General features: G+C 49.3%; 2 protein-coding genes across 3 annotated transcripts in view; both read left to right on the top strand.

Annotated features, from left to right (window-relative positions):
• Positions 1-2892, top strand: part of hs6st1a (heparan sulfate 6-O-sulfotransferase 1a) — a 31703-nt gene extending 28811 nt beyond the window's left edge. The window contains exon 4 of the mRNA XM_068338200.1: positions 578-2892. Within this exon, the coding sequence (XP_068194301.1) occupies positions 578-904 (327 nt within the window). The 3' untranslated portion in view covers positions 905-2892. The remainder of the gene's footprint in view (positions 1-577) is intronic.
• A 2782-nt stretch (positions 2893-5674) lies between these two features.
• Positions 5675-21329, top strand: uggt1 (UDP-glucose glycoprotein glucosyltransferase 1). 2 transcript variants are annotated; one of them, XM_068339184.1, is made up of 41 exons: positions 5675-5721; positions 7206-7341; positions 7682-7761; positions 7953-8083; positions 8198-8310; positions 8389-8563; positions 9429-9525; positions 9611-9689; positions 9944-10044; positions 11020-11119; positions 11201-11261; positions 12298-12389; positions 12540-12690; positions 12858-12977; positions 13072-13157; positions 13692-13827; positions 13922-14053; positions 14144-14308; positions 15021-15141; positions 15235-15333; positions 15487-15510; positions 15877-15971; positions 16131-16337; positions 16415-16546; positions 16671-16801; positions 16888-16983; positions 17086-17188; positions 17267-17346; positions 17825-18014; positions 18093-18251; positions 18328-18413; positions 18497-18581; positions 18734-18822; positions 18955-19059; positions 19143-19227; positions 19304-19486; positions 19561-19721; positions 19804-19918; positions 19993-20109; positions 20434-20578; positions 20665-21329. In XM_068339184.1, the coding sequence occupies exons 1-41, from the start codon at positions 5691-5693 to the stop codon at positions 20682-20684; spliced, it is 4614 nt and encodes a 1537-aa protein (XP_068195285.1). In that variant the 5' UTR covers positions 5675-5690; the 3' UTR covers positions 20685-21329. The 2 variants fall into 2 exon arrangements, with proteins under 2 accessions (XP_068195285.1, XP_068195286.1); XM_068339185.1 differs by lacking the exon at positions 15487-15510.
• The last annotated feature ends 665 nt before the right edge of the window (positions 21330-21994 follow it).

Raw genomic sequence — 21994 nt, 5'->3', positions numbered from 1 at the left:
GTTAACTAATCTGGATTAAAACGATCACGTGAATCACAATTGATGTTTAACGGTAGATATTGGAACCATACGTATACATTTTAGTATTATTACATGTTTCTATTCTTATTTATTGTACAGCAACATGATATTATGAGTTTTTAACAGTTTTCTAGTGATTTTACAAATCCACAATTTGTGGCGGATTTTTTTAAACCGACATGAAATCGAGAACGACTGAACTCTAAATGACCTGAACCTGATTTTATTTTATTATGGGTTGTTTGTATGTCCTGTATTTGTTTCTGGTCAGTTGTGAGGAACAGTACTTTAGTATTTAGAGTATTAATGGTATTAAAATGAAACGGAGATTATAGAATAAAATTTAATATATAGCAATTTATGAACAATTCAACTTACAAACAATTCAACTTATGAACAACTTCTAGAACCAGTTGTGTTTGTTGATTCAGGACTTGTTGTATTTGTAAAGATCAATCGGGGCGGAGTCTTCAGATTATTCTTTTCAGTTGTCCCCCCCGTCTCCTCTGCCTCTGAGCGTCTTCATCCGGTCACGCCCTCTCCTCCCCCCCCTCAGATCCAGCGCATCAAGGAGCTGAACGAGCTGGACATGGAGCTGTACGACTACGCCCGGGACCTGTTCCAGCAGCGCTACCAGTACACCCGGCAGCTGGAGCGGTGGCAGCAGCGCATCCAGAGCCACATGCAGCAGAGCCACCAGGGCCTGGGCCTCGGCGTCAGCCTGTGGCCCTCCAGCAGGGGGCAGGGCTTCGTCCCCCCGCCGGAAGACGGCGAGAGTGACCGGGAGGAGGGCGAGGAGGTCGAGGAAGGGGGCAGAACGGAGGAGGTGGGCAGCAAGCTCCCCACTGAGGACTACATGAACCAGATCATCAACCGCTGGTAGCAGCAGGATGCAGACAGACACACACACACACAGCCACACACACACACACACACACACACACACACACACACACACACACACACACACACACACACACAGAGAACAGGGAGGCGGGCTGTGGAATTCAGACCTGGCTGTGGTCGCCTGCATCAGCTCAGGTTGTTGACGTTTGCTCCAGTCGCCGTTGGCAACGCCCCCCCCCTTCATCATCAAAGTCTTCGATGATTGATGGATGCTCCGTTGTCCCGCCTCTCTTCCTCATGCGTCCCCGTCATCTGCAGCCGGAGGCGGAGCTTCATAACGTACCAGTCTGTGAGGTCACACCCTTTTTAAAGTCGACTTCCTGGACACCGCGATTCCAGAAGAGAGGGGGGTGGGACTAAAGAACAAAAAGCTGGAGAGACAGCCATCATCATGAAGTCGCTTCAACCGAAACGTCGTGTGTGTGGTTCTTTTTGGGGGGGGGTGATAATGAGACCAACATTGCTGCCTAAAGAAAAATGATTCCTTTATTTCTTTGTTTTTCTTCTTTTCTAAGTGGAAGGGATCAGATGGACTATAGCCATGACTGAAGCCCCGCCTCCTGTCGAGGAGGGGGCGGAGCCGGTTGCCCGGGTGAAGGTTACCGTGGCTCCTGTCTCGTAATGGATCATTATTTTGGTCCTACGGATAATAACGGCCCATTAGACGAGCCGATCCCTCACGTGGGCGGGTCGCCTCAAAGTCCGCCGCGGATCGTTGCCGGGATTCGCGCGACGGCTTTGGATGCTTGGGCTGTGGGACCGCTGGTCGCCATGGCGATGCAGGCCCTTAGTGCAGCAGGTGGCATCTGCGGTGTGTTTCCACCGTTCATTAGTGCAACTCGTTTTCACCCGGGGAGGGGGGGCGAGGTAGCAGTGCCTCTACGTACCGAACCCCAGTCCCCACATGGTCGCGTGTGTGTGTGTGTGTGTGTGTAAATACCATGTACAGTACGCTTTGTAAATAGTGAGTCTGATTGAGCGATTTGTCCATTTTCTTGCCGGTTTTTGGCGACACAAAGCCCCTCCAGCAGCCAGCGATACCCCCCTCCCCTTCCCATTTTCACAACCCTTTTGCCCCCCCCCCCCATTACAGGTTTAATATGAGGACTGGATGATATGAACTGTTTTTTGAAATTGCCCGTGTGACGTTTCGTCTGCGTCGGATTTCATTACATTCTGTGACCCAATCAGGAATTTTACATTCGGGATTTTAATTTGTGCTTAATTTCTAAATTTTGAAAAAATGTCCAGATTTATTGATCTGAAAGATTTTATTTCCATCAGTATTTAGAATTTTTTTTTATTATTTTTAAAGTAGAATTTAACATTTAAATATTTTGTGACGCTGCTGACATCAGATGAGAGAATTGATTAGAATATCAATATTGGGATTAATTCTCGTCAACAAATAATCTGAGCAATAAGAGGCGGAGCTAAAGAGAGGAAGGCGTGTCGCAGCTCCATTCAATCAGGATTCAGGAATAAAGGTCCGAAAGGGGACGAATCAGAAGTTTTTAATCAGGAAGGAGCCCGACTCTTCCTGTAATCCCAGCCAATCACTTTTTCGATTTGTGTCTTTTCCCCCATCGGGGATGACTGATCGACCCCCGATCCTCGACAGAACCGCTCCTCCGCCTTCAGAGCGCTTTATCCTCGGCATTCCGATCTCAGAAGAAGCGGAAGCCAGCAGATTAAATCCTTTGCTGAAATAATTTTCGGGAATGCTGTGACGCTACAGTCAAAATATTTAATCCACATTGTGTGTATCTGAAGTCTTAGCTGCTTTTCCTTTGTGAAATAAACATCCTCTTTTATTTTGAAAGGTGTGTGAGGGATGCTTGTGTTGGTGTGTGTGTGTGTGTGTGCTCCGGCTCCGGCTCCCTGTGTGCTTCACACCCCGTTTATTTCTTATGATTGCGAAAAAGAATTACCCAGCCACCAATTAAAATATCTCATTTTTACAGATTTACCTGTCGTGTCATTTATCTCCCTTTTTTTTCCTCTTCATACGAACATGTTGATGGATTTCTGTGAGCTTTACCGTCCCGCTTCCTGAACTCTCATCCAATCAGGAGGCTTGGAGGACGTTTCCATCACTCACACTCCCACCCCCCATCCGGGGATGCTGACCCTGTAGACCAGGACCACCCACCCGTGACGGCTCCGGTAGCGTCGGCGCTGATCTACGGCCCGATTCCTCCCCACGTCCCGCTCGTACGTTACCGGGGAGTGGGGGGGGGGGCAGTAAATCTCATCCTCTGCCCTTGGATGAGGATGCAAAGGAGAGGAAGAACCGTGAGGCGGGTTTGACTTTGACCCCTGGTGGCAGGGTGGAGGAATAATATCCCAGGATGGGGGGGGGGGGGGTCAAAGGTCAGCAGGTTGGAGTCAAGAGTGGAGGCGGAGTTTTAAATACCTGAAGGGAATAAAAAGGAGCCGGATCCTGGTGTACTGGTTTGGACGGGGTGTCTAATCCCATGTGGGGTCGCTGTCGTTTTGGATGCATGTGGACTAAACCAACAATAGAGGTTCTGGCTGGGGGGGGGTCAAGGGAGGGTGGAGGCTTTGTTTTGCCTGTACGACTGAACGAATCCATCTCTCTGGCGTCGGTCCATCGCCTGGACGTCCCCTGATTCTCCTGCAAACAAAGCAGCTCCAGCACGGATTTCTGCAGATGGGTTTGCATTCCGCCCCCCCCGCCCCTGCATCAGAGCCAGGCTATTGTAGTTCTGGAGGATTGACCGGATGGCGCCGGACGGCGGTCACTTATTCCCAGCAGCTGCGTGGCTCAGACCCTCCACGCCAAACGCACAACACGGATAAATCTCCACACAATCGGCAGATTTTCAGCATCCTGTAGATGCTCTCTGAGGGGGGGAGGGGGGTGCATTTTCCTTTCAGCTAAAAAATAGATATGACTTGATGGGACGCCTGGGGGCGTTCCCTGGCCTTCCACTCGGGGTTTGTCTAATCTGCCAAGCCTCTCATAACATTAAAGGATTAAACACCCCTCATCCACCCCCCTGACACCACTGCGATCTGAAGAATCCCCGTTATGTGGATCTGCAAACTCTTGAATAAAAATATCAACATGACAATTTAGGGGTTTATCCCCCCCCCCCCCCCCTTCATTTGGAATTTAATAGATTTAATCTCAGATTTTACCCTCAAACCCCCATCAGGTGGACGCTTACAGCAGAGATTTATACAAATTAAAAGGGAATAAATTATTTATCTACAGTATGAAAACTTTTGTTCTGCTTAGAGCCTAAAATAGGACTGGATTTGTTTTTCTGAGGACACACACACACACACACACGAAAGGAGTGGAATATGAACCCATATGTACCATATCATAATAATGATAATAATAATAATAAAATAATAAATTAATAAATTAAATTAAAGACAGAAAATTTAGTAAAATTAAATTTGATAAATAAGCTCCACGATGGAGACCCCCCCCCCCATCTTCACCCTCCCCCCAGTCCCGTTGACCCCCATTATAAAGTCAGGGACACATTTAATTAGGGGCAAATCACGTGAAACGACAAAACGTATTAATATTAATGGGGGTTTAATTGAGGTCGTTTCGGTCCCCCGTCGGGGCTTTCAACCTCCAAAACGGCTGACGTGTGATGGCGGGAAACCGGAGGGGGGGTACCGGGAGAAAGGGGGGGGGGGGCTCCCGGTTTGCCGGTACGCACGTGACCCCACAGTAGACGACAACCGACTCCCATAATTCATCTGGAGACGTCACCTTCCAGACAGATGAACGGGCCCCGTGGGGGTCCGGGTTGTCTCCATAGCAACGCAGGTGAGTTCTAAATGCGCGCACGCGTGAGTGTGTGTGTGTGTGTGTGTGTGTGTGTGTGCGTGTGCGCGTCTAACCACGTGGTTGCGTTGTGTCGCACGTCAATTTGAAGGTCGAATCCAGGAAGTTAATTAATGTTGTTGCTTCTCATGTGCCGGTAAATCAAACTCGGATCCGCCCCCTCCGGAGGATCACCTGTCCCGGACAACCTCAGGCTGCAGGGCCGCAGAAAGAGGAAGGAGGACCCGGAGCAGGGGCAAAAAAAGTTTTACCAGTTTGCCCTAAGGGCAAAATCCGCTCCCATCATGCAGTCTGTCGGCGGAAAACTCAAGGTGACCATCTACAGAGGAATCTCAGGTGACTTTCCCAAATGTGAGACATGTAGGGGTCTCTACTTTTGGAAAGTCATCAATTCTTTTCACGTGAAATACATGTTTTATTTCCCGTGTCATCGCCTTGAATACAGATCAGATTTCTCTTATCTGTTTAAATTAGCATGCATGGTTCAAATCTGGATCACTTTTACAAAATTATTGCGGTACCTCTAAACTCATTGACATGCACCGCTGCACAGATACAACCCATCAGACAATTACATCTCTAATATTACATACTAAATAAAGATTGGATTTTTGTTTTTTGCGTTTATTTTTCTTACTTTATGAAAATAAACCCAATTTGGAAAATATTTTGTTTTGAAACTACAAAAGAAAAATACAATAAGAATATTAGCATCAAACCCCTTCCTATTTTTCATCACGCATTGTCAGCTAAATCAGTCCTCCGGCTTTTAATTATCTCTTAGTGAAATAGACTATTTTGTGTGCAAATCATATTTCACGGTTAAACATTAAAACGCCTCGGGTGGATTGCAGTAATTTTTGAACAGGCGGAAAAGTGGGCACCTTTTTTTTTTCATCTGTGAGGACCCGCCCACTCTGAGCGGAACATGAATACAGGAAGCAGCGGAGCCGGCTTCGGTAAGAACATACTGACTTTTCCAAGTGATAAAACTAGAAATTACAATATTAAACGCTGACTGCTGTTAGTTTACCCAAAACAAAATGTTATTTAATTGTGAGTAAAACCAAAACACGGAAATGCGGATTGTTTTCCTGTCGTGTCGGAGGAGTTAGCTAGCACCTGCGTATTTTATGGCTAACGTCAGTGTTAATTTCAGGTAGCATTAGCTCGCCTTGAGTTTAGCAGCTGTTGACGGGTTCTGGGTATCACTCTATCGGAAATCAGATATATTTAAGTCACCTAAACTCAGAGATAATATGCTGTTCTCACTGTTATCTGCCTATAAGAATATTATCCGTACTTAATGGCTTTGGGGATTGCTGCTGAAAAGGTAGTGTCAAACCTGTGCGCTGATTGGATGGAGGAGCCACGCTGAAGTCTCCTATTGGACAGAAACCAGCCAGCGTTTTGTTTACCAACGCAAGAGCTTCAAAATGATTCACTTCCTGGATTACAGGAGATGATCAGTAAATTATATGATAGGAGTGAAGTTTGTTCACCTCGCTCTACCAACAGATAGTAAATTATAGCTAGGCTACTGAATAATGGAAAAATTGTAATCAAATTGAGAGTTACTGCTTTTTCCTGGTCTGAATGTTTAGGACTGATTATGTAACAAACATTTGCATCTTATTGACCTCAAGGACATAATAAATAAACACAGCCACAGCACAGTCCAAAAACACAGTGAATAAACTGGTGAGATTCTAATTGTAGTGGCACTAAACCCCCAATTAATTTAAAATTAGTTAAATTACAGGGCAGAAAATAAAAGCAGGATTGATGGTACCGTGTTTGGTGGTTCGGTCTTGTCTGGATCAAGCTGAACAGGAGGAGGAGGTGAAAGCATCTCCAGAGATAATTTTTGATCAGATCTTACCACACTGATCAGGATCTGATAAGCTATAAGCTCTGCTGTGTTCACTGGGCGGCTGGTTTAAGAATTAGTTTTACTGATTATCTTTAAAACAGTTTATGGTTTAGCTCCTGGTTATATTGCTGAATTGCTTCCTCATGATGAGTCTGGCTGGAGTCATAGATCGTCAGGCAGGGCTTCTCTGACTCTACCTAAGTCCTTCCTCAGCCGTAAAGCTGATCAGGTTTTTACAGTCTTCAGGGAATGCTGATAGTTTACAGTTTTTACAGAAGTCTTCATCTTTAAATCGCTTCCCAAAACACAACTTTTATTAATTCTAGAGAGTCCTGCTTTCCAACTTGTGTGCTTTATTACCACCTTTACCAGTGAGGTTGTTTCCAGCAGCCAATATTTGTGTGCAGGAAATCCTGTTTGACTCGTTTTCATGAAACATGAATAGAAGGCAAGTTAGAGTTTTAAGTGGTTCCAGATTGAGTGATTTGATCATCTTTTCAAATAAAACTCACGACAGATTGTCGTTTGTATGAACCCATCTGCTAACACTCCCCCCCTACCGTCTCCCAGGTGCTTTCAGGATGTGGTTTCTGTGTTTCCTGCTGCTGTCGCTGCTCGCCGCCGTCTCTGGGGGTGCAGACTCCAAGGCTGTCACCACCACCCTCACCACCAAATGGGCTGATACCCCTCTGCTGCTGGAAGCCAGGTACGACGTCGCTCAGCTCCATTACCCATTTGGCTGCTTTTAATCTGACATTTAATTTTAGAGGCGGATAATAGATGAGTCGGCGTCCTCGGTGTTTGAGGGTCACCACGGAGACCGTCCTCTAACAGTTTAAATGTCTCTCCCTTCTCACTGATGTGTTCTTAAGCTAGATGCTAAATACTTATAGGCTTTAAATGCTGCTGTGTGCGCTGGAGTTGACCCTGTGCTACTTTAGCGAGCGCCATAAAAAGCTTCTGAAGTTCATTATTCATCCAGAGCCAGACGACATATATAGACGCACGGCTTATTAAACTGCCACCTTCGTCCTTTTCTTCCTCAGTGAGTTCCTGGCGGAGGAGAGCCAGGAGAAGTTCTGGGACTTTGTGGAGGAGAATCAGAACATAGAAGGCGAGCATGATGGTAAAGTGACACAGCTTCAGTCGCCCTGACCTGATTCCTGTAACTTTTTGTTTCTGTGCAGAAACCAGCTAGATTTATGAAGTGAATCCAGGCAACATCATCTCAAGATAGAAGCCAAACTGTGTTGGTTTGTGGCGCTGCTTCAGTAGAAATGATAAAGTCACACGTTTTCTGTCATCGTCTTCGCACAGATACGGATCAGGCCTACTATGACCTGATTGTAAAGAAAGCCAGCACCTTGCTCAGCGCCGTCCAATTGAACATGCTGAAGTTTGCTCTTTCCCTGAGGGCCTACTCTGCCACAGTACACTCCTTCCAACAGGTATGAGGTCGAGGAGGAAGAGGGGGGGGGGTTATGGTTTCATCTCTGAAGGCGTGTCGGGCCTTTGAAGAGCTTCATCTTCTTTTTCAATCTTTTTTTTTCTTCTTCTTTCAGATAGCGTCCAATGAGCCGCCTCCTGCTGGCTGCTCAGCGTTTTTCAGCGTCCACGGCGAAACCACATGTGACGCAGCCAGTTTAGCGGCCCTGCTGGAAACGGCGCCTCAGAGGTAAATAAACACACACCGGTTCAGGAGTAAGAGGATGAAACGAAATAATGACAGATCTGATCGTTTCCCCTGTCTCAGGCCGAAGCCTTACCTTTTTAAAGGCGATCACAGATACCCAGGATCCAGCCCCGACGCGCCGGTCGTCATCCTCTACGCCGAGTTCGGAACAACGGATTTCCAGAAGCTGCACCAAGCCGTATCGTCCAAAGTCCATGAAGGCCAGGCCACTTATGTGCTCCGACATTTCCTGGATGTAGGTGTTTCTCACACACAAGATGAACATCAAACATGGAATAATACGCCTTAAACCTTCAATATTCTTCATTTTCGGTGAAACATTACATCACAGGAAGAGGTTTTAAAAATCGAAAAAGCTCAGATTTAATCCCTCGTTTTAATAGAGATGTATGAAAACCAACAGGAAATGGTTTAAACTCCTGCCTCAGACGGGATCTGGGGAGCTTCTCCTGTATGTGGAACGAAATCTTGTCGCGGTGTTTTTTGTTGTTAATGGGGATCCGGGAAGCTGAAGCGACGCCGGCGTCTTCGGCTGTCTCCTCCGGTGGCGGTACCGCGTGTGGCTGTGTGGACGCCATCACTCGTCTCCTCCGTTACACGTATCTGAGCAGCTCTGTCGTTTAATTGGCCGTCTCATTCCACCTGGGGATCTTCTCCACGTTGTCGTGTCAAAAGTCCAGGTCGCATCTTTTCACCCCTCTTCTCGCAAATACAGTCGGTACATTCCGCTAAATTATTCTCACCATCTGTCGTTTAGGGCACCGGAGAGGATGTTACACTTAACACTTCCTTTTGTCTTCAGTAGCTGCTCAGCCAATCAGGGTCTCAGGCACTTAGCGAGCAACAGATGGTTGTCTGTACTTGAAAGCTGTCACAGTCGTCTCAAAGCACGTCTTCTAATGCAGATGGCGGACAGTCTTCACAGGAACGATGCAAATCAATTAAAAAAAAAAGTTAACATTGCCGTTTAAAAAAAGCAAAAAGCCGCCCAGGCAGTTATTTTCTGTCTACTTACTGAGTTAGACGAGGAACGGAAGCGCGCAGCTGGATTCGCTGTCAAGGAGACTCCACGGTTACGATGCTTTCTTCTCTCCATCCAGAAACCAAGTGGAAGGAAAGTCCACCTGTCTGGCTACGGCGTGGAGCTGGCCATCAAGAGCCAGGAGTACAAGGCAAAGGATGACACACAAGTCCAAGGTAGTCAGAAGCAGACGCCCCAACTGGACACATGATCCTGGAGGATTCCCAGCGCGGATTGCGAGTTAATCCTTTTTGGTTTCAGGCGTGGAGGTGAACGCAACGGTGATCGGAGAGAATGATCCGGTGGACGAGGTCCAGGGATTCCTCTTTGGCAAACTGAAGTGAGTCGCTTTGTGTCGGGCCGGGAGGAAAACTCAAAGCCTGTTATTAAATCCTGGAACGGCTCCACGCTTCCACCGGCCAAGTCTTCTCTTTTTCCCACCTTGCTTTTTCTTTTGCTCCAGTCTTCTCCCTCCAGACTCCGACCACAACCACTCATCTCCGATTAGAGAAGGAGAATAAACAAGTCTGACATGTCGTATTTGGCAGAGCGACTAACTGCCACTCCATCTGTTGGGTTTGTCGCTCTCTTTAGGACCCTCTACCCGGAGCTGAAGGAGCAGCTGAAGGAGTTGAGGAAACATTTGGTGGAAAGCACCAATGAAATGGCTCCGCTCAAAGTCTGGCAAATGCAAGGTGGGTGTCCTCCCTTTCCTCAGTCAGCGGATTTTCTCTCCTCATCTCCAGCGTGATCAGATGTGAAGTTTCAAACACTCCGCGTGCGTTGGATCGTACTTCGTATCGTCGCCAAATGGATAAATTCAGATTGCTGTATTTAATAGATTGTTGACAGCAGATATTTAAGCCCGACGGAGACGACGCCTTAACGGCCTCATTAAAATAAACCTCACCTCAACTCACGCCTGCGGGTATCGTTCCCAACACTTGAATTGCAAACAAATTGATTTTACAATCCTGCAAAAACGCCCCCCCCCCAGAAGCAGACTGAGTGTCCATTAGCTTCATATCTCCAGTTGACAAAAAGATAATCATCTATTGGCGGGAATCCCGGTTCGTCGTCCTCATCGGAAACATTCCTGCGACAGTAAAAAGCTGTTTGGATTTCGACGCAGGAACGTTAAAAGCGATCAGCATAACTAGCATCGCTCCGCTGGAACGTGTGGTGACGACGGCTGATGGTGCAAACAAGCTTCATACTTCCTGTAAGTTCAGGTGTCGTTTTCTAGCAGACAGAACCACCGAACCTTCATGTTTGAAAGGTTTTCTATGATCCCTGTCGTTTATTCAACTCATGAACTGGAATAACTTTGGCTCCTGTTTCGTTAAGAGGGTTGTGTGTGTGTGTGTGTGTGTGTGTGTGTGTGTGTGTGTGCGCTGAGACGCATCTCTTCATGGAGTCTTAATCCTGCCTCAGATCCTTTACCGCTCAGAGACGGTTCTAGTGGAAGACGAGCATGTTAGCATGTCAGTATTCCCTGGAGAGAATGCTAATTAGCCTAGCTGATGACTTTAGCTGCTATGTTAGCAACCACCCGTCTTAGAAAGCCTGTTGTTCAGTCCTGCTCACGGTGCTTTTATTTTCTCGACACTTTCTCCTTTCTACTTCCTCCTGGGTCGTCCTCTGTCTCTCCGCCCGCCGACCCGTCGCAGACCTGAGCTTCCAGACGGCGGCGCGGATCCTCGGCGCTCCTGCTGTCGATGCTCTCAACGTCATGAAAGACCTGAGCCAGAACTTCCCCACCAAAGCCATGTAAAGAACTAGAGAGAGGAGCACAGAGAAGGAAATTAAACACGCTTTTGTGTGTTAAAACCCAACTGTTTCCCCTCGCAGGTCCATCACAAAGACGGTGGTCAACACTGAGATCCGGAAAGAGATCGGCGAGAACCAGAAGGTGCGTTTGTTTCGTCCGTCATCGTATTTCCTGTCTCTTGTTTTTACCTCCGACCGCGGGCGAACAGGTTGAATCTCTCAGGTCGGATTGCACTCAGGAGACGTGAAGCCTTTTCACAATGTGATCCAATAAAGGAGGAAATAAAGACGGTTTGCATCGGAACCGTGGCCCCTCGGCCTTCTGGGAAATCTCGACCATCCCGGTTTTATTTCCTCCCTCCCGTCTTTTTTTCCGAGTGACGGATTGAAAACAGAATCTGACAAGAAAAGCATTCAGTTCCTGACAATGTGTTCGACTCGGCCCGGCTAATGGGATACGTATTCATCCCTTCTTCCTGTCAAATATATTTTCGCTCCTCACCCGCTCCCGCCTCCTCACCCCCTCACACCCTCAACCCCCCCCCCCCCCTCTCTCCTCCAGCTCCCATTATCTTGTTGTGCAGACGGGAGTTCGGGTGGGAGGTGAGGGCGAGCAGCAAAGTCCTCATTACTGAATCAGTGATTGGTTCAGTCCTGCAGTGATAAATGATTATTGATTGAAGTGATTTGGACACACACACACACACACACACACACACACACACGCTATTTAAGTGGGATGAACAATATTTGTGTTAATCATGTCTTGTTGTAATAGCGGTGTCTGGAGTATGATTAATCTGACGTCTTTGTCTTTCTGTAATGAGATTTGACTGCAGAGCTTTGCTTTTTCTTACACACACACACACACACACGAACACACACACACACGCACGCCCCCTCTCTAACAATTAGATTTGTTGGGGTGGGGTCTGATTGCTCCAAACAGCCTGTTTAGAGCAGCATGACGCGCCCAGTTAACGACCGCGTGTCGACCGTTGCCGTTGGTTTCACGGTGGAATCGATCAACGGCGGCCGGCGTTGGCACTACATGTTACACGCTAAATGCTACACGCTACAGGTGATCAGCCAGCTGCAGCTGAAGGGGGTGGAGGGGGTGGGGGGTTATTGAGCATCAACATAAACGGGGTGTTTGTTCATGTTGTTTCTTTCCACAGTTCTTCAAAGGGACTCTGGGCCTGCAGCCGGGTGACTCCGCCCTCTTCATCAACGGGCTGCATGTGGATCTGGAAGCTCAGGACATGTTCAGGTGTGTTTTTAAATCCAGTTATATATTAAATAACCTTTTGTATCGTCAGTCAACCCCCATGAATGGATCGGCGTGAGTTCGTGTCTTCAGTCAGCTGACGTTCCGGCGGGTCTGACTCCTCTTCCTCCTCTTCCTCCTCTCGCCCTGCAGTGTGTTTGAGATCCTGCGCAGCGAGGCCCGGGTGATGGAGGGTCTGCGCTCGCTGCAGATCGAATCGCTCTACATCCACGACGTCCTGAAGCTCAACGTCCAGCCCTCCGACTCCGACTACGCCGTCGACATCCGCAGCTCCGCCATCAACGTGAGAAATCCCACAAATCCCCCTTTTTTTAAAAAAAAAATTGTACACAAATTCAACTAAAAATGACGGTTAGCTGTGCAGCAGCAGTAAAATGTCATTTCCATCCTGGCTCAGATCCCACCGCTGCTCGTCTCTAACCTTCCTTTTGCTTTCCCGTTTCCTGTCAGTGGATTAACAACCTGGAGACGGACCACCGGTACAGCTCGTGGCCTTACAACGTTCAGGAGCTGCTCAGACCCACCTTCCCCGGAGTCATTCGGCAGATCCGCAAGAACTTCCACAATCTGGTTCGTTGCGTTCCCGATCAGTTAGCCGCTGGTGGATCCGAGTACCTCATGAGAAATATCTTTATGTGTGTGTGTGTGTGTGTGTGTGTCGCAGGTGATCATTCTGGACCCGACTCAGGAGAATTCTGCTGAACTGCTCAGCGTTGCAGAGATGTTCTACACCAACAACATCCCACTCAGGTCGGTTTTTATTTCATCGCCAGTATAAAACTACAAGAGGGGTTTTTTTTCCACTGAATGACGTACCCACATTTCCGTTCATCTGTCTTTAACCTGAAGGGGTCAGGGTGGTGGAACTTGAGTTATCAACACAGATAAATTATTTAAACGTTTTAATTACCACTTTTTTCCGATCATGAGGCTTTCTTCACATGTTTTCCATCACATGTGGTGTGTCTGATGTGTAAAATGTGTCTGCTCAAACAGCAATTAAACTACGGTAGCGTCTGAAAAAAGTAGCGGCTTATGGTCTGGAATATACGGTGATTCCTTACATCCTTTGGTCCTTGGATGAACCCCTTAGATTAGGATGCAGTTTTTCTGATTCCGGTGCATTCGTGAGCCGTTCACGCTGGCGTTTTTACCGAGGAGGTTTTTGGGGAACCTTTGACCTCCCCGCCTGAGGCGCCATGTGACAGTCGGCGCGTTTGAATACAAATCAAACCCGCTCCACGCGTTCTGCGCTCCGACGGCTCAAACTTGTGTGTGTTTCAGGATAGGCCTGGTGTTCGTGGTGTCGGACGAAGACGACGTAGACGGCATGCAGGATGCGGGCGTGGCTCTGCTCCGGGCGTACAACTACATCAGCGACGAGGTGGACAGTCACAGTGCGTTCGAGGCTATCATCTCCGTGAGTTGGGATTGTTATTTAGACGCCTTTTACCTCATTGAGAACGTCACGTTTTCTAAGTTGATTCCTCTTCTTCATCTTCACCTCCTCCTAGATGTTCAACCGGATTCCCATCGGGGGGCAGCTGAGTGTGGGGGACGTGGTGAAGGTGCTGGAGAAGAGGTTCCCCTACGTGGAGGTCAGCAGCGTCCTCGGAGCCGATTCCACCTACGACAGCAACAGGAAGGTGAGAGGGCGTGGTGGTGACATCACCAGACGGATGAAAACAGTCCTTCTCTGCTGCCACTGACACCCCCCCCCCCGCCTGATCTTTCAGGAGGGCCGGGCGTACTACAAACATACGGGGGTGGGCCCGTTGCCCGTGGTGATGTACAACGGCATTCCGTACCAACGCGAGCAGCTGGACCCGGACGAAATGGAGACGGTCACCATGCAGAAGATCCTGGAGACGACCACCGTCTACCAACGGGCGGTGTATCTGGTCAGTCAGAGCCCCACCCACACAGATCCTCAAGGGCGGGGCCGCGTTGAATGTTGTCGAACGAAACCGTCTGGTCAGCAATAATCGACGCTAATGTCACCGCCTTTGACTCTCCACTGTCCTCTTGTGGATGATTGAATGGAAACATGGAGGCCTATGGATTAATTAATGATCCGATTAGTTTTATGTCATCATCAAATCATAATTGATCCCTTATGGTTTGATTGAATTTTAATCAGAGAGAGTCGTTTGACACCGTCGCCTTACATTCATCATCCAGAGAGCGAATCCCTTTTCATGACATCATCGTCTTCTGCAGCTTTTATTAAAATCAAGTCTCATTGAGCGCTGGAGCCGGTTGTGTTGTTGTTGTTGTTGTTGTTGTACAGCGAGGAGGAAGTGAGGATTGTAGTAATATTTATTCTTGCAGGCCAGATCTGAGCGCGCCATCTGCTGCGCTTCCCTGCTTTTAATGTCGTTCCAGGAATCTGAGGAGCCAAAGTGTTTGAGTCTCTTTCCTTCAGAGGCGGTTTTTGTTGTGTCAGGTCTTAAAGCACGACTGTTTAATTCAGCTGCTGCAACCAGTTCTAGTTGTGAATGCTGCGCTAGTTTTAGGGGAAGACTTTTCCTCGTGACCTCACTGGAAACGCTGCTTTACGTTCCCCGCTGCGATGGAATCCGTTCACGTTGTGGGTTTGCGTCCTGCCTGCAGGGGGAGCTGGCGACCGACCACGACGTCGTGGACTTCGTCATGAATCAGCCCAACGTGGTCCCTCGGATCAACCCCAGAGTGCTGTCCACCAGCAGGAACTACCTGGACCTGACCGACACCAGTAAGAACCATTTGTTGGGGGGGGTTCTATATCTGGACCAAGGCGTTAAAGACGAGTGTCAATCCAAATCTTTTTCTCCCGATTTTTTTCAAGACAACTTCTTCATCGACGATTACGCTCGCTTCTCCACCCTCGACGCCAAAGAGCGGAGCGGCGCCGTGGCGAACAGCATGAACTACATGACCAAGAAAGGTGGGAGGAGCTCGCGAGAAAACCTGCGGAGCATTTGAGTTGTGAAGATAATCCAATCACCGTCAAAACCTAAACTCTGTGTGTATTCTCCTCCTCCTGCTCCTCTGCCTCTTTCTCATGTGATTTAAACCCCCTCCCCCCACCCTGCATCAGGGATGACCACCACCAACCGGCATGGTAACCGCCGTTTTCTCCTCATTTGTCCTCCTCCTCCTCCTCCTTTTTTTGTTTTTATTGAACTGTGTTGCTGGCAGCGGTCCAGCGTTTGGGTGAATCCACCTCCACGTCTCCATCTGTCACTTCCCTCCCAGGACACCGATGACTAATTATGCATGTGATAATTGAGAATTAGGGGTCCAAAACATAAACAGACAAAAAAAATGTGTTGGAATGGGCTGCTCACTTAGTCCTAACACTGCATCCTCAGAGCATGAAGGTTCGTCCGGCGCCACCTGCACGAAGACGTCTGGATGTCGATGATCGAGAATGCTGCTTTCACGTTTTCTCTTTAACAGTTTCTGCTTCTTCTTCTGTGGTTTTCAGATGACGGCGTCGTCCGTCCCGTGACCTTCTGGGTGGTCGGAGACTTTGACAAACCGTCGGGACGTCAGCTTCTTTATGACGCCATCAGACACATGGTACCGACTCGTTTGTAATGTGTAAATTAAAGCTTTAAGGACGGGCGTTTTCACCTGTTGCCATGGAAGCTGTTAGCTTTTTCCTGGTTTATGCTAAGCTAATGCAAACCTGCTTCAAAAGGAGTTTTCATACCTAGCATGCTTCCGTTTTTGCGGCAGAAAACCAGCAACAACGTGCGTCTGGGGATGATCAACAATCCGTCGGGCGCCCCGTCCGTGGAGTCGAGCCGCGTGACGAGGGCGATCTGGGCCGCCATGCAGACGCAGTCGGCCAACAACGCCAAGAACTTCATCACCAAGATGGCTAAAGACGAGACGGCGGCGGCGCTGGAGAAGGGCGTGGGCATCGGAGAGTTCGCCGTCGGGGTGAGGAGAGAGAGACGGGACTCAGATCGGTGTTTCTTTCTGTTTGTTCTGCTGCTACCTTCAGTTTTCTCCTTCAGGGTATGGATGTGGCGTTGTTCAAGGAGGCGTATGAGAGTCCCAGCTTGGACTTCCTGCTGTCCCACGCCGTTTACTGTCGAGACGTCCTCAAGTTGAAGAAGGGGCAGAAAGCGGTGATCAGCAACGGACGAGTGAGTCACCGACTGGCTTTTTAGAGCCTTTTATAATAGTAATAAAACTAATAATGGATTAGATAATGGATAAAAGTGGTCATTTAGCGTCAAACTACTTCCTCCTGTCGCAAAAACATCACAGATCATCGGTCCTCTGGAGGAGGAGGAGGTTTTCAACCAGGACGACTTCCTGCTTCTGGAGAGCCTCATCCTGAAAACGTCCGGAGAGCAAATCAAAAGCAAAATCATGCAGTTTGGATCGGAGGAGGACAGGTACGTCGTCCGATCGGTGCGTCGGTGGGTCCTCAGGAGGTGTGTTTTACACGATGCTTTTATTTTGACGGGCGTCTTCCTGCCAGGGCCAGCGATCTGGTGATGAAGGTGGACGCCCTGCTGTCCTCTCAGCCCAAAGGGGAGGCGCGGGTGGAGTACGGCTTCGCAGACGACCGCTACAGGTGCGGATGGAATCCTTTCACTTCCTGGGTCACATGACTTTTGAAAATAAAAATAAAATTTTTTTAAAAATAAAATGTTTGTTTCCTGTTTTTTGTTTCCAGCGCTGTGAAGATCCGCCCCAGCGAAGGAGACGTCTACTTCGACGTCGTCGCCGTGGTGGATCCCGTAACCAGGGAGGCGCAGAAACTAGCTCCGCTCCTATTGGTGGGTTGATTCGCGGTGACCCGCCTGGTTCGGTTTGGCTCCGCCCACCGCTAATCTGCTCTCCTGTCTTGTTTCCAGGTTCTGAAGCAGCTGGTGAACGTCAACCTGAGGGTCTTCATGAACTGCCAGTCCAAACTGTCGGAGATGCCTCTGAAGAGGTGAGGAAGACTCAAACCTCTGCGGCGTGGGGTCAGCGGCGCCCTCCGCACCGTCTGACAGGCAGCGGAGAATAAACAAATATTCCTGCTCTGAAAACCATCAGGTTTTGACTTCCTGTCGTAAACGCTGCGGTTTGGCTCGGCTGTTGTTAAATCTGATCTTCACCTTTTCTGCTACGTGTCTCCGAGCGTTCAGCGGCGTCAGCCGGTGGAAAAAGCGGTTCGGATCGTTCCGCCACGCGCCGTTCTCTGAGGTCGGTTCCTCCCTCTGGAGATTCAGGCGTCTGGGAGAACGATGAAGCTCTTTTTCACTCTTACTGCATCCCGTTTGTTCCAACGCTTTCCCATGCCAGCAGCTTCGCTCCGTTCCAATTATCAATCGCGCCAAAATCGGCGGCGACAAAAAGAGGAAGGAGGAAGACGACAACCTGGTAAACAAGAACGTAAACGATCCTAAAGTCACGCCTTTTCCTTCCAGTTTCTACCGCTACGTGTTGGAGCCGGAGGTGATGTTCCACCCGGACGGCAGCTTCGCCCCGGGGCCCATGGCCAAGTTCCTGGACATGCCCCAGTCGCCCCTCTTCACCCTGAACCTCAACACCCCCGAGAGCTGGATGGTGGAGTCGGTGCGCACCCGCTACGACCTGGACAACATCTACCTGCAGGAGGTACGCCCTTTTTGTTCCACCCCCCTGTCCACCAGGTGGCGCTGTGACATTTCCAACAGACTGGATTTGTGCTTTCAGGTGGAGAACATGGTGGCGGCGGAGTACGAGCTGGAGCACCTGCTGCTGGAGGGCCACTGCTTCGACGTCAGCTCAGGCCAGCCCCCCCGGGGCCTCCAGTTCACGCTGGGAACCGCCTCCGAGCCGGTCATCGTGGACACCATCGTCATGGCCAACCTGGTGAGTGGACCAGGAGGTAAACGCCTCGTTCTTCTTCTTGTTGTCACGACGATGACGCCCTCCGTCGGTCTTGTAGGGTTACTTCCAGCTGAAGGCCAACCCGGGGGCCTGGATCCTGAAGATGAGGAAGGGACGCTCGGACGAGATCTACAAGATCTACAGGTGAGACGAGGGACCGCCGGAACCTCTCCACTCCTCCTCCTTCACCTCCTCCTCATCCTCTCTTCTTCTTCCTCCTCTTTCAGTCACGACGGCACCGACTCTCCCCCCGACTCGGATGACATCGTCGTGGTTCTGAACAACTTCAAGAGCCGGATCATCAAAGTGAAGGTGGGTTCTATTCCCGTGGGATTATCACACCTCACGGGATTTTTAATTTGGTCCCTGGATCATCCAGACCAGATCCAGGACGGGTGGCGGGAACGATTCCAGTTTTTATCTTTAGTTTAGAGCGTCAGAGGTTTAGTCCGCATGTTTTTCAGGTCCAGAAGAAACCAGACAAATACAACGAGGAGCTGCTGAGCGACAACACGGAGGAAAACGACACCGGCTTCTGGAAGTCTCTGACCAGGTGCTCGACTGGACTCGTTTAACCCCACAAATCAGTTCATCGATCCGACGCGATCGAGGAATCGATCGGCGTCCAGGAGCGCTTCTGAAGTAGATCGTCTCTCCGCTGACGCGTGTTTCGCCTTCGTTCCAGGGGCTTCACGGGCGGGGGTAAAAGCGAGGAGGTGAAGCAGGAGAAGGACGACGTCATCAACATCTTCTCGGTGGCGTCGGGTCACCTGTACGAGCGTTTCCTCAGGTGAGGCGAGGACGACCTCCCGACAGGACGTCTGCGTCCGCAGCAGACGTCCACTTGACCGTCTGTTTGCTGTTTCCTGACAGGATCATGATGCTGTCGGTGCTGAAGAACACCAAAACCCCCGTCAAGTTCTGGTTCCTGAAGAACTACCTGTCCCCGACCTTCAAGGTAGGATTCCTCCCCTGGAAAGGTATCGGAGTGCTGCCCTCTGGTGGAAAGACGATTGGTTGTTTGTGTGTGGCAGGAGTTCATCCCCCACATGGCGAAGCGATACGGGTTCCAGTACGAACTGGTCCAGTACAAGTGGCCCCGCTGGTTACACCAGCAGACCGAGAAGCAGAGGATCATCTGGGGCTACAAGATCCTCTTCCTGGACGTCCTGTTCCCTCTGGCCGTCGACAAGATCCTGTTCGTGGACGCCGACCAGGTGGAGCCGGCGCGCTGAACGTTTCTTCGCCGTCTGCGTCTGCGCGCTCACGCCTCGCCCTCGTCTCCCCTCAGATCGTGCGGACCGACTTGAAGGAGCTGCGCGACTTCGACCTGGAGGGGGCGCCGTACGGTTACACGCCGTTCTGCGAGAGCCGGCGGGAGATGGACGGCTACCGCTTCTGGAAGTCGGGCTACTGGGCGAGCCACCTGGCCGGACGCAAGTACCACATCAGGTCGGGGCGGCTCGGAGGCGTCGTCGCGGTGATCTGTTGTCGCCAATTTGATTTCTCTACTCATTCCGCGTCTCGCCTGCAGCGCCCTCTACGTGGTCGACCTGAAGAAGTTCAGGAAGATCGCGGCGGGAGATCGTCTCCGGGGACAGTACCAGGGCCTCAGCCAGGACCCCAACAGCCTGTCCAACCTGGACCAGGTCCGTGACCCGCGTCTGACCTCTGTGTGGGGGAGTGTTTGTGTTTGTTAAACGCCCCCTTGTGGTTTTTCCAGGATCTGCCCAACAACATGATCCACCAGGTGCCCATCAAGTCGCTCCCCCAGGACTGGCTGTGGTGTGAGACCTGGTGCGACGACAGCTCCAAGAGGAGCGCCAAGACCATCGACCTGGTAATAACACCGCGTGTGTGTGTGTGTGTGTGTGTGTGTGTGTGTGTGTGTGTGTGTGTGTGTGTGTGTGTGTGTGTGTGTGTGTCATCCTCTACCACCCAGCAGCTGTAATAAACTGTCATTCCCCCCTGAGGCCACTAGAGGGCACAATCGAACCACTAAATCCCATCACGTACTTTTTGCGCACAGAGAACATTCTGCATCATTCACCCGATGGTGCCCCCAACTACTCCCAACATCCTCCTGGGGGGGACGGGCAGCTAAAAAAAACCCCCCAAAAAAAAACAGATTAATTGAACGATTAAATGTTTGATTTCATCTCAGTGCAACAACCCCATGACCAAAGAGCCGAAGCTGCAGGCCGCCGTGAGGATCGTGGCGGAGTGGACCGATTATGACCAGGAGATTAAACGCCTGCAGACCAGAGTGCAGGACGAAGGCTCCCAGAATGCAAAGCGGCATAGCTCAGGTACAAAAACAACCCCCCTCCCCCCCTGAACGAACCGCTGCCCGGCAGCAGACGTGTAGAATCTGACCCTGTTTCTGTCGTCATAGACGTCCACACGGAGCTGTGAGCGGCGGCGTCGGCGTCGATCTAGACTCTGTTCAAAGAGTCGACTTCACCGGGAGGCTCCTGTCCCGCCAGGGTGGGGAGTGGGGGGGGGGGGCTCCTGACTCCTGAACCACAAACCAGCGCTAAATAAACTGTTCTGTCAGGACGATCGATGGGGTCACTTTAAGAAGTTTTTTTTTTTTTTTTGTTCTGTCCAAACTGTTTTTGGTGAATCTAGTCATAATCATAAGTATGACCCCCCCACGCCCCCCTCTACCCTTATCTGTGAAAATGTTGGGACTGGGATTCTGGTTCAGGCTGTGGTTGAAGCACAAATGATGGAGGACCCTGTAGAAACTGCCCCTCTGTTGTGGACTTTGTCGGACCCACTCTGATGTTGGTTTAGTCCCCAAACTGAACTGTTTTAAAGGGACCCCCCCACACCCCCCCTGTGAAATGAACGCATCAGAATAAAAGCTGGAACCCTTCATCCCTGGTGGAATGTTATGGTGGCTGTGACTCTCAGGGAAAGACGTGTGAGGGGAGAGTTTGTCGTTCGGCCGTCACTTCGGCTGAGAACACGTTTGACTTCCTGTTGCTTGGTAACGCTCATTCTCATCCTGTTCTATCTCCTTATTTTTTATTAAAAACACCCAATAAAATAAGAGCTTCCTCGCGTCCTTTTATTTCCTGCTGTTACCTCAAACTACAGAACCCATAATGCAGTGCAACAGCTGCAAGTGTCTGTTACTGTTTGCAAACCTCTTCTGATGTCAAACGATGGCGAAACAACGTGTGGATTCTAAAAACTGATTTTCAAACCGACGGGAGGTGGAGTTTATGTTTCAGGACATTTCCGGTAAACCCTGATTTGTGTCAATGATGTAAGGAAGGAATTCAATCTGAGACCAGCAAGAAAAGACAAAAAGTATACAGAAAGTATAAGAGTTCAGAACACGGTTGGTCAAAAGAAGAAAAACCTTTATTGCAGATGTTATGGAGACACAACCACCAGAACAACTCGCCTCATTTCCCTGTTGCCAAGTCCCATTGAACCAAGTTGGTGCCGAGATTTTCCCTGATGAGCGCTTTACTGATAAACTGAGCGCAAGGAAACTGAGATTAATTCAGTGTGTTGTTTTAGATTTGTTATTTTTACTTTTGTGTAAAAGAATTTTTTTTAATTTGATTTTTTTTTCATGTTTTTTGAAGCATTTTCAAAAGTTGTAACTTTTCTAATTTTGACAAGATTTTTTTTTTTTTACACGCAGCAAAGTGTTTAATTTAAATAAAAGTTTATGTACGATAATATTCCTGTCTTTTTATTTTTAT

Source organism: Antennarius striatus, chromosome 17 (assembly GCF_040054535.1).
Source record: "Antennarius striatus isolate MH-2024 chromosome 17, ASM4005453v1, whole genome shotgun sequence".
NCBI lineage: Eukaryota > Metazoa > Chordata > Actinopteri > Lophiiformes > Antennariidae > Antennarius > Antennarius striatus.
This window is presented reverse-complemented; position numbering and strand designations above follow the sequence as displayed.

What these genes read in the sequence shown, in the direction of transcription:
- uggt1 (XM_068339184.1), top strand. Translation starts at nt 5,691, where the DNA reads ATGAATACAGGAAGCAGCGGAGCCGGCTTCG. An exon ending in TTTGGATCGGAGGAGGACAG is followed by an intron (nt 16,802 to 16,887) that starts GTACGTCGTCCG and finishes TCTTCCTGCCAG; the next exon opens with GGCCAGCGATCTGGTGATGA. An exon ending in CTGTACGAGCGTTTCCTCAG is followed by an intron (nt 19,060 to 19,142) that starts GTGAGGCGAGGA and finishes GTTTCCTGACAG; the next exon opens with GATCATGATGCTGTCGGTGC.